A 24,247-nucleotide genomic window follows, 5' to 3' on the forward strand; every position below is an offset into this window, starting at 1 on the left:
GTGGGGGTCTCTGTGGATCTCTGTGGATCTCTGTGTGGGTCTCTATGGGTCTCTGTGAGTCTCTGTGGGGGTCTCTATGGGTCTCTGTGAGTCTCTGTGTGGGTCTCTATGGGTCTCTGTGAGTCTCTGTGTGGGTCTCTATGGGTCTCTGTGAGTCTCTGTGTGGGTCTCTATGGGTCTCTGTGGATCTCTGTGTGGGTCTCTATGGGTCTCTGTGAGTCTCTGTGTGGGTCTCTATGGGTCTCTGTGAGTCTCTGTGTGGGTCTCTATGGGTCTCTGTGAGTCTCTGTGTGGGTCTCTATGGGTCTCTGTGAGTCTCTGTGTGGGTCTCTATGGGTCTCTGTGAGTCTCTGTGTTGGTCTCTATGGGTCTCTGTGGATCTCTGTGTGGGTCTCTATGGGTCTCTGTGAGTCTCTGTGGGGGTCTCTATGGGTCTCTGTGAGTCTCTGTGTGGGTCTCTATGGGTCTCTGTGAGTCTCTGTGGGGGTCTCTGTGGATCTCTGTGGATCTCTGTGGGTCTCTGTGTGTGTCTCTTGTGTGTCTCTGTGGGTCTATGTGTGTCTCTGTGTGTCTCTATCAGTGTAAATCTGTGAGTCTCTGTGGGTCTCTGTGTGTCTGTGGGTCTCTGTGGGGGTCTCTGTGGGTCTCTGTGGATCTCTGTGGGTCTCTGTGTGTCTCTGTGGGTCTCTGTGTGGGCTCTGTGGGGGTCTCTGTGGGTCTCTGTGGGGGTCTCTGTGTGTCTCTGTGGGGGTCTCTGTGTGTCTCTGTGTGTCTCTGTGGGTCGCTGTGTGTCTGTGGGTCTCTGTGTCTCTGTGGGGGTCTCTCTGGGTCTCTGGGGGGGTCTCTGTGGGTCTCTGTGGGGGTCTCTGTGTGTCTCTGTGGGTTTCTGTGTGTCTCTGTGTGTCTCTATGAGTGTGTAAATCTGTGGGTCTCTGTGGGTCTCTATGAGTGTGTAAATCTGTGTTTCTCTGTGGGTCTCTGTGTGTCTGTGGGTCTCTGTGTGTCTCTGTGTGTCTATGTCGGTCTCTATGAGTATATGTGTGTCTCTGTGGGTCTCTGTGGGTCTCTGTGTCTCTGTGGGTCTCTGTGGGTCTCTATGTGTCTCTGTGGGTCTCTGTGTGTCTATATGTGTCTCTGTGGGTCTCTGTGGGTCTCTGTGTCTCTGTGGGTCTCTGTGGGTCTCTGAGTCTCTGTGGGTCTCTGGGGGTTTCTGTGAGTCTCTGTGGGTCTGTGTGGGTCTGTGTGGGTCTCTATGGGTCTATGTGGGTCTCTGTGGATCTGTGGGGGTCTCTATGGGTCTCTGTGGGTCTCCGTGTGGGTCTGTGTGGGTCTGTGTGGGTCTCTGTGTGTCTCTGTGTGTCTCTGTGTGTCTCTGTGTGTCTCTGTGTGGGTCTCTGTGGGTCTGTGTGGGTCTCTGTGGGTCTCTATGGGTCTCTGTGGGTCTCTGTGTGGGTCTCTGTGGGTCTGTGTGGGTCTCTGTGGGTCTCTGTGTGTCTCTGTGTGTCTCTGTGGGTCTCTGTGTGGGTCTCTGTGGGTCTCTGGGTGTCTGTGGGTCTCTGTGGGTCTCATGTCACCCAGGTACTAAGTTGAATGCGTGAACTGTGACCCCAGTAGCTGTGGTGATGGAGGTGATGGAGGTGGTGGTGGCGGTGGTGGCGGCGGTGGTGGTGGTGGCGGTGGTGGCGGTGGTGGCTGCCAGGTGAGACACTCACCAACCACACTCACCACTCACTCACCACTCACTCACTCACTCACCACTCACTCACCATGCTCACCACTCACTCACCAACCACACTCACCACCCACTCACCACTCTCACCACTCACTCACCACTCACCACTCACTCACCACACTCACCACTCACCACTCACTCACCAACCACGCTCACCACTCACCATTCACTTACCACTTACTCACCACTCACTCACCACTCACTCACCACTCACTCACCACACTCACCACTCACTCACCACTCACTCACCACTCACTCACCACTCACTCACTCACTCACCACTCATTCACCACTCACTCACCACTTACACTCACCACTCACCCACCACTCACCAACACTCACTCAACACTCACTCAACACTCACTCAACACTCACTCACTCATTCACCACTCACTCACCACTCACCACACTCACCACACTCACCACTCACTCACCACTCACTCACCACTCACTCACCACACTCACCACACTCACCACACTCACCACTCACTCACCACTCACCACACTCACCACTCACTCACCACTCACTCACCACTCACTCACCACTCACTCACCACACTCACCACTCACCCACCACTCACCACACTCACCACTCACTCACCACTCACTCACCACTCACTCACCACTCACTCACCACACTCACCACTCACCCACCACTCACCACACTCACCACTCACTCACCACTCACTCACCACACTCACCACACTCACCACACTCACCACTCACTCACCACTCACCACACTCACCACTCACCCACCACTAACCAACACTCACTCACCACTCACTCACACTCACCACTCACACTCGCCACTCACTCACCACTCACTCACCACTCACTCACCACTCACTCACCACACTCACCACTCACCACACTCACCACTCACTCACCACTCACTCACCACTCACTCACACTCACCACTCACCCACCACTCACCAACACTCACTCACCACTCACCACACTCACCACTCACCCACCACTCACCAACACTCACTCACCACTCACTCACACTCGCCACTCACACTCGCCACTCACACTCACCAACACTCACCAACACTCACTCACCACTCACCACACTCACTCACCACTCACTCACTCACTCACCACTCACTCACCATGCTCACCACTCACTCACCAACCACACTCACCACCCACTCACCACTCTCACCACTCACTCACCACTCACCACTCACTCACCACACTCACCACTCACCACTCACTCACCAACCACGCTCACCACTCACCATTCACTTACCACTTACTCACCACTCACTCACCACTCACTCACCACACTCACCACTCACTCACCACTCACTCACCACTCACTCACCACTCACTCACTCACTCACCACTCATTCACCACTCACTCACCACTTACACTCACCACTCACCCACCACTCACCAACACTCACTCAACACTCACTCAACACTCACTCAACACTCACTCACTCATTCACCACTCACTCACCACTCACCACACTCACCACACTCACCACTCACTCACCACTCACTCACCACTCACTCACCACACTCACCACACTCACCACACTCACCACTCACTCACCACTCACTCACCACTCACTCACCACACTCACCACACTCACCACACTCACCACTCACTCACCACTCACCACCACTCACCACACTCACCACACTCACCACTCACTCACCACTCACTCACCACACTCACCACACTCACCACACTCACCACTCACTCACCACTCACCACCACTCACCACACTCACCACACTCACCACACTCACCACTCACTCACCACTCACCACACTCACCACTCACCCACCACTCACCAACACTCACTCACCACTCACCACACTCACCACTCACCCACCACTCACCAACACTCACTCACCACTCACTCACCACTCACTCACCACACTCACCACACTCACCACACTCACCACTCACTCACCACTCACCACACTCACCACCACTCACCACACTCACCACACTCACCACTCACTCACCACTCACTCACCACTCACTCACCACACTCACCACACTCACCACACTCACCACTCACTCACCACTCACCACACTCACCACTCACTCACCACTCACTCACCACTCACTCACCACTCACTCACCACACTCACCACTCACCCACCACTCACCACACTCACCACTCACTCACCACTCACTCACCACACTCACCACACTCACCACACTCACCACTCACTCACCACTCACCACACTCACCACTCACCCACCACTAACCAACACTCACTCACCACTCACACTCGCCACTCACTCACCACTCACTCACCACTCACTCACCACTCACTCACCACACTCACCACTCACCACACTCACCACTCACTCACCACTCACTCACCACTCACTCACACTCACCACTCACCCACCACTCACCAACACTCACTCACCACTCACCACACTCACCACTCACCCACCACTCACCAACACTCACTCACCACTCACTCACACTCGCCACTCACACTCGCCACTCACACTCACCAACACTCACTCACCACTCACTCACACTCGCCACTCACACTCACCAACACTCACTCACCACTCACTCACCACACTCACCACTCACTCACACTCGCCACTCACACTCACCAACACTCACTCACCACTCACTCACACTCACCACTCACACTCGCCACTCACCACACTCACCACTCACTCACACTCACCACTCACACTCGCCACTCACACTCACCACACTCACCAACACTCACTCACCACTCACTCACACTCACCACTCACACTCACCACTCACACTCACCAACACTCACTCACCACTCACTCACACTCACCACTCACACTCGCCACTCACCACACTCACCACTCACTCACACTCACCACTCACACTCGCCACTCACACTCACCACACTCACCAACACTCACTCACCACTCACTCACACTCACCACTCACACTCGCCACTCACACTCACCACTCACTCACCACTCACTCACCACTCACTCACCACTCACTCACCACACTCACCACTCACCCACCACTCACCAACACTCACTCACCACTCACTCACACTCACCACTCACACTCGCCACTCACACTCACCAACACTCACTAACACTCACTCACCACTCACTCACCACTCACCACACTCACCACTCACTCACCACTCACTCACCACACTCACCACTCACCCACCACTCACCAACACTCACTCACCACTCACTCACACTCACCACTCACACTCGCCACTCACACTCGCCAACACTCACTCACCACTCACTCACACTCACCACTCACACTCGCCACTCACACTCACCAACACTCACTCACCACTCACTCACACTCACCACTCACACTCACCACTCACACTCACCAACACTCACTCACCACTCACTCACACTCACCACTCACACTCGCCACTCACCACACTCACCACTCACTCACACTCACCACTCACACTCGCCACTCACACTCACCACACTCACCAACACTCACTCACCACTCACTCACACTCACCACTCACACTCACCAACACTCACCAACACTCACTAACAGCACTTGCCCCAACAGTCTGTCAAAGCTACACGGCGGATCTTTGTCTCTGTGTTGTTGTTGTTGTTGTTGTGTTCAGGTTGTTGGGGTGGCTGTTGTCACGCCTGTTGCACCGCCGCCTCGGTGCCAAGTTCAACATCGGCTCCGTCGGACTGTTGTCTGTCAACAACCTCACACTACAGCCGGGTCTCCACAACACCCTGGTGACGGCACTACAGCCTCACCACTACAGCCAACACTACTACAGCCTTACTACTACAGCCTCACTCAACACTACTACAGCCTCACTACTACAGCCTTACTACTACAGCCTCACTCAACACTACTACAGCCTCACTACTACAGCCTCACTACTACAGCCTCACTACTACAGCCTTACTACTACAGCCTCACTACTACAGCCAACACTACTACAGCCTCACTACTACAGCCTCACTACTACAGCCAACACTACTACAGCCTCACTACTACAGCCTTACTACTACAGCCTCACTCAACACTACTACAGCCTCACCACTACAGCCTTACTACTACAGCCTCACTACTACAGCCTTACTACTACAGCCTCACTCAACACTACTACAGCCTCACTACTACAGCCTTACTACTACACCCTCACCACTACACCCTCACCACCACAGCCTCACCACTACACCCTCACCACTACACCCTCGCCACTACACCCTCACCACCACAGCCTCACCACTACACCCTCACCGCTACACCCTCACCACTACACCCTCACCACTACACCCTCGCCACTACACCCTCACCACCACAGCCTCACCACTACACCCTCACCGCTACACCCTCACCACCACACCCTCACCACTACACCCTCGCCACTACACCCTCACCACCACAGCCTCACCGCTACACCCTCACCGCTACACCCTCGCCACTACACCCTCACCACCACAGCCTCACCACTACACCCTCACCGCTACACCCTCGCCGCTATACCCTCACCACTACACCCTCACCACTACACCCTCACCGCTACACCCTCACCGCTACACCCTCACCACTACACCCTCACCACCACAGCCTCACCACTACACCCTCACCGCTACACCCTCACCACTACACCCTCACCACTACACCCTCGCCACTACACCCTCACCACCACAGCCTCACCACTACACCCTCACCGCTACACCCTCACCACCACACCCTCACCACTACACCCTCGCCACTACACCCTCACCACCACAGCCTCACCACTACACCCTCACCGCTACACCCTCGCCGCTATACCCTCACCACTACACCCTCACCACTACACCCTCACCGCTACACCCTCACCGCTACACCCTCACCACTACACCCTCACCACTACAGCCTCACTCAACACCACTACAGCCTGCTAGAGGCTACCTGGGGGATCTTTGCCTGTGTGTGTAGGTGCTGCTACTCGCTACTGACAGCACTTGGCCCTGCAGTCTGTTAAGGCTACGCGGGGGATCTTTGTCTTTGTCTTTGCAGGAGATTGACAAGATCTGGCTGGCATGCCGACTGTTCAACCCCGGACTTCCGTGAGTGACGGACGGAGACACGGGGAGAGACACGGGGAGAGACACGGGGAGAGACACGGGGAGAGACACGGGGAGAGACACGGGGGGAGAGACACGGGGGGAGAGACACGGGGAGAGACATGGGGAGAGACACGGGGGGAGAGACACGGGGAGAGACACGAGGGAGAGACACGGGGAGAGACACGGGGGGAGACACGGGGGGAGACACGGGGGGAGACACGGGGAGAGAGACACGGGGAGAGACACGGGGGGAGACACGGGGGGAGACACGGGGGGAGACACGGGGAGAGACACGGGGAGAGAGACACGGGGAGAGACACGGGGGGAGACACGGGGGGAGACACGGGGGGAGACACGGGGAGAGACACGGGGGGAGACACGGGGGGAGACACGGGGAGAGACACGGGGGGAGACACGGGGGGAAACACACGGGGAGACGGGGGGAGACACGGGGGGAGAGACACGGGGGGAGACACGGGGGGAGACACGGGGGGAGAGACACGGGGAGAGACACGGGGAGAGACACGGGGGGAGAGACACGGGGGGAGACACGGGGGGAGACACGGGGGGAGACACGGGGAGATAGACACGGGGAGAGACACGGGGGGAGACACGGGGGGAGACACGGGGGGAGACACGGGGGGAGACACGGGGAGAGACACGGTGGGAGACACGGGGGGAGACACACGGGGAGACGGGGAGAGACACGGGGGGAGACACGGGGGGAGACACACGGGGAGACGGGGAGAGACACGGGGAGAGAGACACGGGGAGAGACACGGGGGGAGACACGGGGGGAGACACGGGGAGAGACACGGGGGGAGACACGGGGGGAGACACGGGGGGAGACACACGGGGAGACGGGGAGAGACACGGGGAGAGAGACACGGGGAGACACGGGGAGACACGGGGAGAGAGACACGGGGAGAGACACGGGGGGAGACACGTGGGGAGACACACGGGGAGATGGGGAGAGACACGGGGAGACACGGGGAGAGAGACACGGGGAGAGACACGGGGGGAGACACGGGAGGAGACACACGGGGAGACGGGGAGAGACACGGGGAGAGAGACACGGGGAGACACGGGGAGAGAGACACGGGGGGAGAGACACGGGGGGAGAGACACGGGGAGAGACACGGGGAGAGACACGGGGGGAGAGACACGGGGGGAGAGACACGGGGGGAGAGACACGGGGAGAGACACGGGGAGAGAGACACGGGGAGAGACACGGGGAGAGACACGGGGAGAGACACGGGGAGAGACACGGGGAAAGACACGGGGGGAGAGACACGGGGGGAGAGACATGGGGAGAGAGACACGGGGAGAGACACGGGGGTAGAGACACGGGGAGAGACATGGGGAGAGACACGGGGGGAGAGACACGGGGAGAGCAACGGGGAGAGAGACACGGAGAGAGACACGGGGAGAGACACGGGGAGAGACACGGGGAGAGACACGGGGGGAGAGACACGGGGAGAGACACGGGGAGAGACGGGGAGAGACACGGGGAGAGACACGGGGAGAGACACGGGGAGAGACACGGGGGGAGAGACACGGGGAGAGACACGGGGAGAGACACGGGGAGAGACACGGGGGGAGAGACACGGGGAGAGACACGGGGGGAGAGACACGGGGAGAGACACGGGGAGAGAGACACGGGGGGAGAGACACGGGGAGAGACACGGGGGGAGAGACACGGGGGGAGAGACACGAGGGAGAGACACGGGGAGAGACACGGGGGGAGAGACACGGGGAGAGACACGAGGGGAGACACGGGGAGAGACACGAGGGAGAGACACGGGGAGAGACACGGGGAGAGACACGGGGGGAGACACGGGGGGAGACACGGGGAGAGACACGGGGGGAGACACGGGGGGAGACACGGGGGGAGACACGGGGAGAGACACGGGGAGAGACACGGGGGTAGACACGGGGGGAGACACTGGGAGAGACACGGGGAGAGACACGGGGAGAGACACGGGGAGATACACGGGGGGAGAGACACGGGGAGAGACACGGGGAGAGACACGGGGAGAGACACGGGGGGAGAGACACGGGGGGAGACACGGGGAGAGACACGGGGAGAGACACGGGGAGAGACACGGGGATAGACACGGGGAGAGACACGGGGAGAGACACGGGGGGAGACACCGGGAGAGACACGGGGGGAGACACGGGGAGAGACACGGGGAGAGACACGGGGGGAGACACGGGGAGAGACACGGGGAGAGACACGGGGAGAGACACGGGGGGAGACACGGGGAGAGACACGGGGGGAGAGACACGGGGGGAGAGACACGGGGAGAGACACGGGGGGAGAGACACGGGGGGAGAGACACGGGGGGAGAGACACGGGGAGACACGGGGAGACGGGGAGAGACACGGGGAGAGAGACACGGGGAGACACGGGGACACACATTCTGACCCCACTCTGACCCCACGCTGACCCCACTGTGACCCCACTATGACCCCACCCTGACCCCACTGTGACCCCACCCTGACCCCACGCTGACCCCACTCTGACCCCCCCCCCCCCCCCCCAGGAGGCCATTTGCCCTGTGCCTGAGGGAGGTCCGCCTCCGACTTGACCTCTCACCCTGCCCCGCCCCCGACGTCGCCACGGCAACGCCGGCCAGCCCCGCCCCCGGCCACACCCCCCCGGCCCCAGCAGCCAATCAGAGGAGGCCGCTACTCATCCGGGCGCTGGCCCAGGTGACGACCTCCCCGTTACCTCCCCGTGACCCGGTGGTACCCTGGTAACTCAGAAGCACTTGCCCCTACAGCCTGCTAGAGGCTACCTGGGGGATCTTTGCCTGTGTGTGTGTGTGTGTGACAGCACTTGCCCCTCCCGCCCTGCTAGAGGCTACCTGGGGGACCTTTGCCTGTGCCTCTGCAGGTGTGCAGTGTGCAGGTGGACAGGTGCAGCGTGATGCTGCTGCAAGCCCTGCTGCCCGGAGCCCTGACCCACACCAGCAGCAGCAGCCTGAGCGTGCTGCTCACTCCCTCTACTACTGGCATGTACGTCACCGTGTGTGTGTGTCAGTGTGTGTGTGTTAGTGTGTGTGTGTTAGTGTGTGTGTGTTAGTGTGTGTGTGTGTGTTAGTGTGTGTGTGTTGGTGTGTGTGTGTTAGTGTGTGTGTGTTAGTGTGTGTGTTGGTGTGTGTGTGTTAGTGTGTGTGTGTTGGTGTGTGTGTGTTAGTGTGTGTGTGTTAGTGTGTGTGTTGGTGTGTTAGTGTGTGTGTTAGTGTGTGTGTGTGTGTGTTAGTGTGTGTGTTAGTGTGTTGGTGTGTGTTGGTGTGTGTGTGTTAGTGTGTGTGTTAGTGTGTGTGTGTGTGTTAGTGTGTGTGTGTGTGTTAGTGTGTGTTAGTGAGTGTGTGTTAGTGTGTGTGTGTTAGTGAGTGTGTTGGTGCCCGGAGCCCTCACCCACACCAGCAGCAGCAGCCTGAGCGTGCTGCTCACTCCCTCTACTACTGGCATGTACGTCACCGTGTTAGTGTGTGTGTGTTAGTGTGTGTGTGTTAGTGTGTGTGTGTGTTAGTGTGTGTGTGTTAGTGTGTGTGTGTTAGTGTGTGTGTGTGTTAGTGAGTGTGTTGGTGCCCGGAGCCCTGACCCACACCAGCAGCAGCAGCCTGAGCGTGCTGCTCACTCCCTCTACTACTGGCATGTACGTCACCGTGTGTGTGTGTGTTAGTGTGTGTGTGTGTGTTAGTGTGTGTGTGTTAGTGTGTGTGTTTGTGTGTGTTAGTGTGTGTGTTTGTGTGTGTGTGTTGGTGTGTGTGTGTTAGTGTGTGTGTTAGTGTGTGTGTGTTAGTGTGTGTGTGTTGGTGTGTGTGTGTTAGTGTGTGTGTTAGTGTGTGTGTGTTAGTGTGTGTGTGTTAGTGTGTGTGTGTTAGTGTGTGTGTGTTGGTGTGTGTGTGTTAGTGTGTGTGTTGGTGAGTGTGTGTTAGTGTGTGTGTGTTGGTGTGTGTGTGTTAGTGTGTGTGTTAGTGTGTGTGTGTTAGTGTGTGTGTGTTGGTGTGTGTGTGTTAGTGTGTGTGTGTGTGTTAGTGTGTGTGTGTGTTAGTGTGTGTGTGTGTTAGTGAGTGTGTTGGTGCCCGGAGCCCTCACCCACACCACCTGCAGCAGCCTGAGCGTGCTGCTCACTCCCTCTACTACTGGCATGTACGTCACCGTGTTAGTGTGTGTGTGTGTGTGTTAGTGTGTGTGTGTGTTAGTGTGTGTGTGTTAGTGTGTGTGTGTTAGTGTGTGTGTGTTAGTGTGTGTGTGTGTTAGTGTGTGTGTTGGTGTGTGTGTGTGTGTTAGTGTGTGTGTGTTAGTGAGTGTGTTGGTGTGTGTGTTAGTGTGTGTGTGTTAGTGTGTGTTAGTGTGTGTGTGTTAGTGTGTGTGTGTTGGTGTGTGTGTGTTAGTGTGTGTGTGTTAGTGAGTGTGTGTTAGTGTGTGTGTGTTGGTGTGTGTGTGTTAGTGTGTGTGTGTTAGTGTGTGTGTTAGTGTGTGTGTGTTAGTGTGTTAGTGTGTGTGTTAGTGTGTGTGTGTGTTAGTGTGTGTGTGTGTTAGTGTGTGTGTGTTGGTGTGTGTGTTGGTGTGTGTGTGTGTGTGTGTTAGTGTGTGTGTGTTAGTGTGTGTGTGTTAGTGTGTGTGTGTTAGTGTGTGTGTTGGTGTGTGTGTGTGTTAGTGTGTGTGTGTTAGTGTGTGTGTGTTAGTGTGTGTGTGTTAGTGTGTGTGTGTTAGTGTGTGTGTGTTGGTGTGTGTGTTGGTGTGTGTGTTGGTGTGTGTTAGTGTGTGTGTTGGTGTGTGTGTTGGTGTGTGTGTGTGTTAGTGTGTGTGTGTTAGTGTGTGTGTGTTAGTGTGTGTGTTAGTGTGTGTGTGTTGGTGTGTGTGTTAGTGTGTGTGTGTTAGTGTGTGTGTTAGTGTGTGTGTGTGTTAGTGTGTGTGTGTTAGTGTGTGTGTGTTAGTGTGTGTGTTAGTGTGTGTGTTAGTGTGTGTGTTGGTGTGTGTGTTGGTGTGTGTGTTGGTGTGTGTGTTGGTGTGTGTGTTGGTGTGTGTGTGTGTGTTAGTGTGTGTGTTAGTGTGTGTGTTAGTGTGTGTGTGTTAGTGTGTTAGTGTGTGTGTTAGTGTGTGTGTTAGTGTGTGTGTGTGTTAGTGTGTGTGTGTGTTAGTGTGTGTGTGTTGGTGTGTGTGTTGGTGTGTGTGTGTGTGTGTTAGTGTGTGTGTGTTAGTGTGTGTGTGTTAGTGTGTGTGTGTTAGTGTGTGTGTGTTAGTGTGTGTGTTGGTGTGTGTGTGTGTGTGTTAGTGTGTGTGTGTTAGTGTGTGTGTGTTAGTGTGTGTGTGTTAGTGTGTGTGTGTTAGTGTGTGTGTGTTAGTGTGTGTGTTGTGTGTGTGTGTGTGTGTGTGTGTGTGTGTGTGTTAGTGTGTGTGTGTTAGTGTGTGTGTGTTAGTGTGTGTGTTGGTGTGTGTGTGTGTTAGTGTGTGTGTTAGTGTGTGTGTGTTAGTGTGTGTGTTAGTGTGTGTGTGTTAGTGTGTGTGTTAGTGTGTGTGTTGGTGTGTGTGTGTGTGTGTTAGTGTGTGTGTTAGTGTGTGTGTTAGTGTGTGTGTGTGTTAGTGTGTGTGTGTGTGTTAGTGTGTGTGTGTTAGTGTGTGTGTGTTAGTGTGTGTGTGTTAGTGTGTTAGTGTGTGTGTTAGTGTGTGTGTGTTAGTGTGTGTGTGTTAGTGTGTGTGTGTTAGTGTGTGTGTGTTAGTGTGTGTGTTGGTGTGTGTGTGTGTGTTAGTGTGTGTGTTAGTGTGTGTGTTAGTGTGTGTGTTAGTGTGTGTGTTAGTGTGTGTGTGTGTTAGTGTGTGTGTGTGTTAGTGTGTGTGTGTTGGTGTGTTAGTGTGTGTTAGTGTTAGTGTGTGTGTGTTAGTGTGTGTGTGTTAGTGTGTGTGTGTTAGTGTGTGTGTGTTAGTGTGTGTGTGTTAGTGTGTGTGTTGGTGTTAGTGTGTGTGTGTTAGTGTGTGTGTGTTAGTGTGTGTGTTGGTGTGTGTGTGTGTGTTAGTGTGTGTGTGTTAGTGTGTGTGTGTTGGTGTGTGTGTTGGTGTGTGTGTGTGTGTGTTAGTGTGTGTGTGTTAGTGAGTGTGTGTGTTAGTGTGTGTGTGTTAGTGTGTGTGTGTTAGTGTGTGTGTGTGTTAGTGAGTGTGTTGGTGCCCGGAGCCCTGACCCACACCACCTGCAGCAGCCTGAGCGTGCTGCTCACTCCCTCTACTACTGCCATGTACGTCACCGTGTGTGTGTGTTAGTGTGTGTGTGTTAGTGTGTGTGTGTGTGTGTGTTAGTGTGTGTGTGTGTGTGTTAGTGTGTGTGTGTGTGTGTTAGTGAGTGTGTGTTGGTGTGTGTGTGTTAGTGAGTGTGTGTTGGTGTGTGTGTGTTAGTGTGTGTGTGTTAGTGTGTGTGTGTGTTAGTGTGTGTGTGTTGGTGTGTGTGTGTTAGTGTGTGTGTGTTAGTGTGTGTGTGTTGGTGTGTGTGTGTTGGTGTGTGTGTGTGTGTGTGTTAGTGTGTGTGTGTTAGTGTGTGTGTGTTAGTGAGTGTGTTAGTGTGTGTGTTAGTGTGTGTGTGTGTGTGTGTTAGTGTGTGTGTGTGTGTGTTAGTGAGTGTGTGTTGGTGTGTGTGTGTTAGTGAGTGTGTGTTGGTGTGTGTGTGTTAGTGTGTGTGTGTTAGTGTGTGTGTGTGTTAGTGTGTGTGTGTTAGTGTGTGTGTGTTAGTGAGTGTGTGTTAGTGTGTGTGTGTTGGTGTGTGTGTGTTGGTGTGTGTGTGTGTGTTAGTGTGTGTGTGTTAGTGTGTGTGTGTTAGTGAGTGTGTTAGTGTGTGTGTTGGTGTGTGTGTTAGTGTGTTGGTGTGTGTTGGTGTGTGTGTGTTTGTGTGTGTTAGTGTGTGTGTTAGTGTGTGTGTTAGTGTGTGTGTTAGTGTGTGTGTGTTAGTGTGTGTGTGTTAGTGTGTGTGTGTTGGTGTGTGTGTGTTAGTGTGTGTGTGTGTGTGTGTGTGTTAGTGTGTGTGTGTTAGTGTGTGTGTGTTAGTGAGTGTGTTAGTGTGTGTGTTAGTGTGTGTGTGTGTGTGTGTTAGTGTGTGTGTGTGTGTGTTAGTGAGTGTGTGTTGGTGTGTGTGTGTTAGTGAGTGTGTGTTGGTGTGTGTGTGTTAGTGTGTGTGTGTTAGTGTGTGTGTGTGTTAGTGTGTGTGTGTTAGTGTGTGTGTGTTAGTGAGTGTGTGTTAGTGTGTGTGTGTTGGTGTGTGTGTGTTGGTGTGTGTGTGTGTGTTAGTGTGTGTGTGTTAGTGTGTGTGTGTTAGTGAGTGTGTTAGTGTGTGTGTTGGTGTGTGTGTTAGTGTGTTGGTGTGTGTTGGTGTGTGTGTGTTTGTGTGTGTTAGTGTGTGTGTTAGTGTGTGTGTTAGTGTGTGTGTTAGTGTGTGTGTGTTAGTGTGTGTGTGTTAGTGTGTGTGTGTTGGTGTGTGTGTGTTAGTGTGTGTGTGTTAGTGTGTGTGTGTTAGTGAGTGTGTTAGTGTGTGTGTTGGTGTGTGTGTTAGTGTGTTGGTGTGTGTTGGTGTGTGTGTGTTAGTGTGTGTGTTAGTGTGTGTGTGTGTGTTAGTGTGTGTGTGTTAGTGTGTGTGTGTGTTAGTGTGTGTGTGTGTTGGTGTGTGTGTGTTGGTGTGTGTGTGTTAGTGTGTGTGTGTTAGTGTGTGTGTGTTAGTGTGTGTGTGTTAGTGAGTGTGTTAGTGTGTGTGTTGGTGTGTGTGTTGGTGTTGGTGTGTGTGTGTTAGTGTGTGTGTTAGTGTGTGTGTGTGTGTGTGTTAGTGTGTGTGTGTGTTAGTGTGTGTGTGTGTTAGTGTGTGTGTGTTAGTGAGTGTGTGTTAGTGTGTCGTGTGTTAGTGTGTTAGTGTGTGTGTGTGTTAGTGTGTGTGTGTTAGTGTGTGTGTGTTAGTGTGTTAGTGTGTGTGTGTTAGTGTGTGTGTGTTAGTGTGTGTGTGTTAGTGAGTGTGTTGGTGCCCGGAGCCCTGACCCACACCACCTGCAGCAGCCTGAGCGTGCTGCTCACTCCCTCTACTACTGGCATGTACGTCACCGTGTGTGTGTGTTGGTGTGTGTGTGTTAGTGTGTGTGTTAGTGTGTGTGTGTTGGTGTGTGTGTGTTAGTGTGTGTGTGTGTGTTAGTGTGTGTGTGTTGGTGTGTGTGTGTTAGTGTGTGTGTGTGTGTTAGTGTGTGTGTGTTGGTGTGTGTGTGTTAGTGTGTGTGTGTGTTAGTGTGTGTGTGTTAGTGAGTGTGTTAGTGTGTGTGTGTGTGTTAGTGTGTGTGTGTTGGTGTGTGTGTGTTAGTGTATGTGTGTGTGTTAGTGTGTGTGTGTTAGTGTGTGTGTGTGTGTTAGTGTGTGTGTGTTAGTGTGTGTGTGTGTTGGTGTGTGTGTGTTAGTGTGTGTGTGTGTGTTAGTGTGTGTGTGTGTTAGTGTGTGTGTGTGTGTTAGTGTGTGTGTGTTAGTGTGTGTGTTAGTGTGTGTGTGTTAGTGTGTGTGTGTTAGTGAGTGTGTTGGTGCCCGGAGCCCTGACCCACACCACCTGCAGCAGCCTGAGCGTGCTGCTCACTCCCTCTACTACTGGCATGTACGTCACCGTGTGTGTGTGTTGGTGTGTGTGTGTTAGTGTGTGTGTTAGTGTGTGTGTGTTGGTGTGTGTGTGTTAGTGTGTGTGTGTGTGTTAGTGTGTGTGTGTTGGTGTGTGTGTGTTAGTGTGTGTGTGTGTGTTAGTGTGTGTGTGTTGGTGTGTGTGTGTTAGTGTGTGTGTGTGTGTGTTAGTGTGTGTGTGTTAGTGAGTGTGTTAGTGTGTGTGTGTGTGTTAGTGTGTGTGTGTTGGTGTGTGTGTGTTAGTGTGTGTGTGTGTGTTAGTGTGTGTGTGTTAGTGTGTGTGTGTGTGTTAGTGTGTGTGTGTTAGTGTGTGTGTGTGTTGTGTGTGTGTGTTAGTGTGTGTGTGTGTGTTAGTGTGTGTGTGTGTTAGTGTGTGTGTGTTAGTGAGTGTGTGTTAGTGTGTGTGTGTTGGTGTGTGTGTGTTGGTGTGTGTGTGTGTGTGTGTTAGTGTGTGTGTTAGTGTGTGTGTGTGTTAGTGTGTGTGTTAGTGTGTGTGTTAGTGTGTGTTGGTGTGTGTGTGTGTGTGTTAGTGTGTGTGTGTGTTAGTGTGTGTGTGTTAGTGTGTGTGTGTTAGTGTGTGTGTGTTAGTGTGTGTGTGTTAGTGAGTGTGTTGGTGCCCGGAGCCCTCACCCACACCACCAGCAGCAGCCTGAGCGTGCTGCTCACTCCCTCTACTACTGCCATGTACGTCGCCGTGTGTGTGTGTTGGTGTGTGTGTGTGTGTGTTAGTGTGTGTGTGTTAGTGTGTGTGTGTGTGTGTTAGTGTGTGTGTGTTAGTGTGTGTGTGTTAGTGTGTGTGTGTGTTAGTGTGTGTGTGTTAGTGTGTGTGTGTTAGTGTGTGTGTTAGTGTGTGTGTTAGTGTGTGTGTTAGTGAGTGTGTTAGTGTGTGTGTGTGTTTGTGTGTGTGTGTTTGTGTGTGTGTGTGTGTTAGTGTGTGTGTTAGTGTGTGAGTGTGTAGGTGTGTGTGTGTTAGTGTGTTAGTGTGTGTTACTTTGTATATCAGCACTTGCCCCTACAGCCTGCTAGAGGCTACACGGGGGAGCTTTGTCTGTGTTTTTGTCATTCTGCAGGTGCACCCTGAATTTGAGTCTCAGCCAATTAAACAGCAGGATGCTCAAGAGCAGCAGCCAACCGGTGAGCTCCTTGCTGCAACGCGCTCTCTGATTGGTCACGGCCGGGTCACGTGACTCGTTCGACGGTGGCGGAAGTCTCCCATTGGCCGCGGCCGGGTCACGTGACTCTCGTTTGACGGTGGCGGCAGTCTACGATTGGCCGCAGCCGGGTCACGTGACTCTCGTTCGACGGTGGCGGAAGTCTCCCATTGGCCGCGGCCGGGTCACGTGACTCTCGTTCGACGGTGGCGGGAGCGGCGGCAGTCTCCCATTGGCCGCGACCGGGTCACGTGACCCCCCCCCCCCCGCTCCGCCCCCCCCCCAGGCTGAACTTTGCGTTGCTGAGCTGTGCCTCAGCCTGAGCCTGACGGCCCAGGTGGACTTGACCTCGCTGAAGGTCGCGACCCTTGACCTCCGCCTGGGCAAGCTGGTGGCGGGGCTGCACGGGGTCGCGGCCTTCGACCCCGAGGCGGAGGGCGGGGTCGCGACCCCGCACGCCGACCGTCCCCCCCCGGAGGAGGAGGAGGGGGGGGGGTCGGAAGGTCACGACCTCTGACCTGATGTGGCGTCTGCCCGAGTTGACGAGCGTGCAGGTCAACAACGTGAGCGTCACCGCCACGCTGGCGCAGCAGCAGAGGTGGTGACGCAATCACACACAGTGACACACACACATACACAGTGTACATACACACACACAGTGTGTACACACACACACACAGTCACACACACACATACACACACACACAGTGACACACACACAGTCACACACACACATACACACACACACAGTGTGTACACACACACACACAGTCACACACACACATACACAGTGTACACACACACGCACAGTCACACACACACATACACACACACACAGTGACACACACACACACAGTCACACACACACAGTCACACACACACACAGTGACACACAGTCACACACACAGTGACACACACAGTGTGTACACACACATACACACAGTCACACACACAGTGTACACACACACACAGTGTGTACACACACACACAGTGTACACACACACACACAGTGTACACACACACACAGTGTACACACACACACAGTACACACACACACACAGTACACACACACACAGTGTACGCACACACAGTGACACACAGTGACACACACAGTGACACACACACACAGTCACACACACAGTGACACACACAGTGACACACACACACAGTGACACACACAGTCACACACACACACAGTGACACACACAGTCACACACACACAGTGACACACTGTACACACACACATACACACACAGTGTACACACACACAGTCACACACACACAGTCACACACACACAGTCACACACACACACAGTGACACACACACAGTGACACACACACAGTCACACACACACAGTCACACACAGTGTACACACACACACAGTGTACACACACACATACACACACAGTGACACACACACACACAGTGTGTACACACACACATACACACACACAGTGACACACACACAGTGACACACACATACAGTGTGTACACACACACAGTGACACACACACAGTGTACACACACACACACGACGTGTCTATGAGTGTGTGTGTGTCTGGGTGTGTGTCTGGGTGTGTGTCTGGGTGTGTGTCTCTGGGTCTGTGTGTGTGTCTGTGTGTGTGTTTGTGTGTGTGTGTCTGGGTGTGTGTCTGGGTGTGTGTCTGGGTGGGTGTTTCTGGGTCTGGGTGTGTGTCAGGGTGTGTGTGTGGGTGTGTGTGTCTGGGTGTGTGTCTGGGTGGGTGTTTCTGGGTCTGGGTGTGTGTCTGGGTGTGTGTCTGTGTGTCTGTCTGTGTCTGTGTAACAGCACTTGCCCCGACAGCACTACTAGAGGCTACCTGGGGGAACCTTTCTCTGTGTGCGTGCCTCCACCCCCCTCTGCCCCCCCCTCCTCCCAGCCCCGTGGTGATGGCGACCCGCCTGGTGGAGTGTCGCCTCACCCTGTGCCCCCCCCCACCACAGCGGCCAGCCTGGGGGGAGGGGCTGGTGGGGGGTGGGGGGGGGTGGGGGGGCCCCTCCCCCCCCACCACAGCGGCCCCTCCCCCAGGGCAGTTGCTGCGTCAATGCTCACGGTGAGTTTGGGGGGGGGGGGTGGGGGCAATGTGGGTGGGTGTGTGTGTCAGTGTGTGTGTGTGTGTATGTAGGTGTGTGTGTATGTGTGTGTGGGGGTGGGGGCAATGTGGGTGGGTGTGTGTGTCAGTGTGTGTAGATGTGTGTGTAGATGTGTGTGTAGGTGTGTGTGTGTAGGTGAGTGTGGGGGGGGGTGGGGCAATGTGGGTGGGTGTGTGTGTCAGTGTGTGTGTGTGTGTGTGTAGGTGTTTGTGTAGATGTGTGTGTAGGTGTGTGTAGGTGTGTGTGTGTAGGTGAGTGTGGGGGGGGGGGTGGGGGCAATGTGGGTGGGTGTGTGTGTCAGTGTGTGTGTGTGTGTATGTAGGTGTGTGTGTAGGTGTGTGTGGGGGGAGGGGCAATGTGGGTGTGTGTGTGTATGTGTGTTTGTAGGTGTGTATGTGTGTGTGTGTAGGTGAGTGTGGGGGGGGGGGGTGGGGGCAATGTGGGTGTGTGTGTCAGTGTGTGTGTGTGTATGTAGGTGTGTGTGTAGGTGTGTGTGTAGATGTGTGTGTAGGTGTGTGTAGGTGTGTGTGTGTAGGTGAGTGTGGGGGGGGGTGGGGGCAATGTGGGTGTGTGTCAGTGTGTGTGTGTGTAGGTGTGTATGTGTAGGTGTGTATGTGTGTGTGGGGGGGGTGGGGGCAATGTGGGTGTGTGTGTGTGTAGGTGTGTATGTAGGTGTGTGTGTGTGTAGGTGAGTGTGGGGGGGGTGGGGGCAATGTGGGTGTGTGTATGTGTGTGTAGGTGTGTATGTAGGTGTGTATGTGTGTGTGTGTAGGTGAGTGTGGGGGGGGGGGCAATGTTGGTGTGTGTGTCAGTAGGTGTGTGTATGTGTGTGTGTAGGTGTGTATGTGTGTAGGTGTGTGTAGGTGTGTGTGTATGTGTGTCAGTGTGTGTGTATGTGTGTAGGTGTGTGTGTGTAGGTGTGTGTCTGCCCCGTGACCTCCTGCCAGCGGGCGTTGTTCACTTCACGTGGCCTCAAGGTGCACATGGCCTGGCACAAGCGCCGTGGTGACGTCACCGCCACTGAGTGGCGAATGGCGGTTGTTGTTGTTGTTGTAGGTGTGTGTCCTGTGTGTGTGTAGGTGTGTGTGTGTGTGTATGTGTGTGTAACTGTGTGTGTGTCTGTGTGTAGGTGTGTGTGTGTGTAGGTGTGTGTATGCCTGTGTGTGTGTAGGTGAGCGGGCCCGGGTAAATCTACGTGGCCGGGAGTCGGAGCCTTTCCCTGTACACCTTGGGGTGCGACAGGGATGTCCTCTGGCTCCCACATTATTTAACATCTATTTCGACTGCGTAGTTCGTGAAGCCTTCAATAGCTGTACCGGGGGAATTACCATTTGGTACAGATATAATGGGAGGCTGATCGACGCCCGGGTGCGATCAAGGGATGGCTCCCTATTGGTCAACCACGTTATGTATGCCGATGATTTGGTAATAGCTGCTCATTCAGAAGAGGAGTTGGAGACGCTGCTGCTGAGACTGGAGCTTGCCACTAAGAGGTGGGGCCTTACCATCAGCCCCACCAAAACTAAGCACCTGCCTGGGTATTTTGTACCATCGGACACTCCACTCCCACAACTCCCAATCGGTGATGGGGCAGTAGTGGAGAGAGTGGAGAGTTTCCCATACCTGGGCAGTGTGCTTATGACCGGCTCCAGTTTGACAGCAGAGGTCTCAATCCGAATCAGTCGAGCGGCAATTTCTTTTCATCGGTTGCGTGACGCTGTGTGGAAGCTACCTGGTCTGTCGCTCCGCACGAAGCTTCAGGTCTTCTCGGCCACGGTCATTCCCTCCCTTCTCTACGCTTGCGAAACGTGGACCCCCCTAGTGGAGCATCTTCGCCGGTTGGAAACATTTAGGCTGGCCTGCCTACGATCCATCCTGGGTTTAACCAGGCTGGATTGTGTGAGGAGCTCACAAATCCTTGAAAGATCTGGTCAAAATCCCATCGGTGAGCTCCTCCGGCAGGCAAGGCTGCGTTGGCTGGGTCATGTAGCCCGCATGCCCAGCCACCGCATGCCTAAACAGCTTTTGTTCGGCCGGATCGAGGGGGCTAAATGGGCGCGGCACGGGCTAGAGAAGAGATGGAGTGACGTGGTACAGGAGGCACGGGCTAGAGAAGAGATGGAGTGGTGTGGTACAGGAGGACGTGGAGCTGAGTGGACTTGCCGATGACTGGTACCAGCGGTGTCAAGATCGGCCTCAGTGGAGGAGGCTCGTGAAGGACGCTACTGGGCAGTTGGAGGCAGTCGCCCTCCAACAACAACGGAGGGCGGAGGAGCGATGCTCACAACAACGAGCGGAGCGCCGGGTGGCTAAAGCACAGCAAATTGGCACAGTAGGGGGCACAGGTGGTGCATCAGCCAGTCATCTCGGTCATCTCGGTCAGTCGACCCGTGGCACCTGCTGGGTCTGCCCCGTGACCTCCACCTGCCAGCGGGCGTTCGACACTTCACGTGGCCTCAAGGTGCACTTGGCCTGGCACAAGCGTCGTGGTGACGTCACCGCCACTTAGTGGAGAATGGCGGTTGTTGTTGTTGTTGTGTGTCTGTGAGTAGATTTGCATCTCACCTCTCAGAGTCGACACAAGATTTTCTCTCTCAGCCATCTCAGCGTCAGCGCAGAGGTCAGTCCCATTGGCTCCCGGTAACCACACGACACGGTTACCAGATGACCTGGTAACCAGATGACCCGGTAACCAGATGACCCGGTAACCAGATGACCCGGTAACCAAATGACCTGGTAACCAGATGACCCGGTAACCAAATGACCTGGTAACCAGATGACCCGGTAACCAGATGACACGGTTACCAGATGACCCGATAACCAGATGACCCGTAACCAGACGACCTGGTAACCAGATAACACGGTAACCAGATGACCTGGTAACCAGATGACCCGGTAACCAGATGACCCGGTAACCAGATGACCCGGTAACCAAATGACCTGGTAACCAGATGACCTGGTAACCAGATGACCCGGTAACCAGATGACCCGGTAACCAGATGACCCGGTAACCAAATGACCTGGTAACCAGATGACCCGGTAACCAAATGACCTGGTAACCAGATGACCCGGTAACCAGATGACACGGTTACCAGATGACCCGATAACCAGATGACCCGTAACCAGACGACCTGGTAACCAGATAACACGGTAACCAGATGACCTGGTAACCAGATGACCCGGTAACCAGATGACCCGGTAACCAGATGACCCGGTAACCAAATGACCTGGTAACCAGATGACCCGGTAACCAGATGACACGGTTACCAGATGACCCGATAACCAGATGACCCGTAACCAGACGACCTGGTAACCAGATAACACGGTAACCAGATGACCTGGTAACCAGATGACCCGGTAACCAGATGACCCGGTAACCAGATGACCCGATAACCAGATGACCCAGTAACCAGATGACCCGGTAACCAGATGACCTGGTAACCAGACGACCCGGTAACCAGATGACCCGGTAACCAGATGACCCGGTAACCAGGCGACCCAGTAACCAGATGACCAGGTAACCAGATGACCCGGTAACCAGATGACCAGGTAACCAGATGACCAGGTAACCAGATGACCAGGTAACCAGATGACCCGGTAACCAGATGACCCGGTAACCAGATGACCCGGTAACCAGATGACCCGGTAACCAGATGACCCATTGACCTGCTGACCGACTCACCCCCCCCCTTCCCCCCGGCCCAGGTGAGCGAGGCGGTGAGCGTGGGGGTGAGCGAGGGGGTGAGCGTGGGGGTGAGCGTGGCGGTGAGGTCGTGCGTGGTGGACTACCGGCACGAGGAGGCTGTGCCGTGGGTTGCCGTGGTGACCGCGGCAGCGGTGGCGGCACGTGGACCCCGGTACGCACACACACACACGTACACACACACGTACACACACACACACGTACACACACACACGTACACACACACACACACACGTACACACACACGTACACACACACGTACACACACACGCACACGTACACACACACACACACGTACACACACACACACGTACACACACACACGTACACACACACACACACACACACGTACACACGTACACACACACGTACACACACACGCACACGTACACACACACACACACGTACACACACACACGTACACACACACGTACACACGTACACACGTACGCACACACACGTACACACACACGTACACACACACACACGTACACACACACACGTACACACGTACACACACACGTACACACACACGCACACGTACACACACACGCACACGTACACACACACGCACACGTACACACACACACGTACACACACACACACACGTACACACGTACGCACACACACGTACACACACACGTACACACACACACACGTACACACACACACGTACACACGTACACGTACACACACGCACACACGTACACACACACGTACACACACACACGTACACACGCACACGTACACACGTACACACACACGTACACACACACGTACACACACACGCACACGTACACACACACGCACACGTACACACACACACGTACACACACACACGTACACACACACACGTACACACACACACGTACACACACACACGTACACACACGTACACACGTACACACACACACGTACACACACGTACACACACAGACACACTAACACACACTAACACACACACACACACACGTACACACACACCACACACGTACACACGTACACACACACGTACACACACACACACGTGGTGTCTGTGTGTGTAGGGTGGCTAGCCGTGGTGGTGGTGGTGGTGGTGCGGTGGTGGTGGCGGTGGTGGCGCTGCGTGTGTCCGTGGTGGTGGTGACTGTGGTGGTGGTGGTGTTGACTGTGGTGGTGGTGGTGTCTGTGTGTGTAGGGTGGCTAGCCGTGGTGGTGGTGGTGGTGCGGTGGTGGTGGCGGTGGTGGCGCTGCGTGTGTCCGTGGTGGTGGTGACTGTGGTGGTGGTGGTGTCTGTGTGTGTAGGGTGACTCGCCGTGGTGGTGGTGACTGTGGTGGTGGTGTCTGTGTGTGTAGGGTGACTCGCCGTGGTGGTGGTGGTGGTGGTGGTGGTGCGGTGGTGGTGGCGGTGGTGGCGCTGCGTGTGTCCGTGGTGGTGTTGACTGTGGTGGTGGTGGTGTCTGTGTGTGTAGGGTGACTCGCCGTGGTGGTGGTGGTGGTGGTGGTGCGGTGGTGGTGGCGGTGGTGGCGCTGCGCGTGTCCGTGGTGGTGGTGACTGTGGTGGTGGTGGTGTCTGTGTGTGTAGGGTGACTCGCCGTGGTGGTGGTGGTGGTGGTGTCTGTGTGTGTAGGGTGACTCGCCGTGGTGGTGGTGGTGTTGGTGGTGGTGTTGACTGTGGTGGTGGTGTCTGTGTGTGTAGGGTGACTCGCCGTGGTGGTGGTGGTGGTGGTGGTGCGGTGGTGGTGGCGGTGGTGGCACTGCGCGTGTCCGTGGTGGTGGTGACTGTGGCGGTGGTGGTGTCTGTGTGTGTAGGGTGACTCGCCGTGGTGGTGGTGGTGGTGGTGGTGGTGCGGTGGTGGTGGCGGTGGTGGCGCTGCGCGTG

At 55.0% G+C, this 24,247-nt stretch overlaps 1 protein-coding gene and 1 long non-coding RNA gene across 2 annotated transcripts; both read left to right on the forward strand.

The window, feature by feature from the left end:
- Positions 1–1,618: 1,618 nt before the first annotated feature.
- LOC144955701 (bridge-like lipid transfer protein family member 2) lies at positions 1,619–10,418 on the forward strand. The gene is made up of 6 exons (XM_078885848.1): positions 1,619–1,699; positions 5,327–5,450; positions 6,733–6,782; positions 9,329–9,497; positions 9,682–9,799; positions 10,405–10,418. Exons 1-6 carry the CDS (start codon positions 1,623–1,625, stop codon positions 10,416–10,418), a joined length of 552 nt encoding a protein of 183 aa, XP_078741974.1. The 5' UTR covers positions 1,619–1,622.
- Positions 10,419–15,329: 4,911 nt separating this feature from the next.
- Positions 15,330–23,693, forward strand: LOC144955700 (uncharacterized). Its single transcript, XR_013641783.1, has 7 exons — positions 15,330–15,399; positions 16,490–16,553; positions 16,857–17,168; positions 18,470–18,643; positions 21,236–21,303; positions 22,389–22,540; positions 23,671–23,693. It is a non-coding gene; the product is annotated as an uncharacterized LOC144955700 (long non-coding RNA).
- Positions 23,694–24,247: the final 554 nt, after the last annotated feature.

The sequence above is a fragment of the Lampetra fluviatilis genome, unplaced genomic scaffold, assembly GCF_964198595.1.
Source record: "Lampetra fluviatilis unplaced genomic scaffold, kcLamFluv1.1 SCAFFOLD_537, whole genome shotgun sequence".
Classification (NCBI taxonomy): domain Eukaryota; kingdom Metazoa; phylum Chordata; class Hyperoartia; order Petromyzontiformes; family Petromyzontidae; genus Lampetra; species Lampetra fluviatilis.

What these genes read in the sequence shown, in the direction of transcription:
- LOC144955701 (XM_078885848.1), top strand. Translation starts at nt 1,623, where the DNA reads ATGGAGGTGATGGAGGTGGTGGTGGCGGTGGTGGCGGCGGTGGTGGTG. An exon ending in CGGGTCTCCACAACACCCTG is followed by an intron (nt 5,451 to 6,732) that starts GTGACGGCACTA and finishes TTGTCTTTGCAG; the next exon opens with GAGATTGACAAGATCTGGCT. An exon ending in CTGTTCAACCCCGGACTTCC is followed by an intron (nt 6,783 to 9,328) that starts GTGAGTGACGGA and finishes CCCCCCCCCCAG; the next exon opens with GAGGCCATTTGCCCTGTGCC.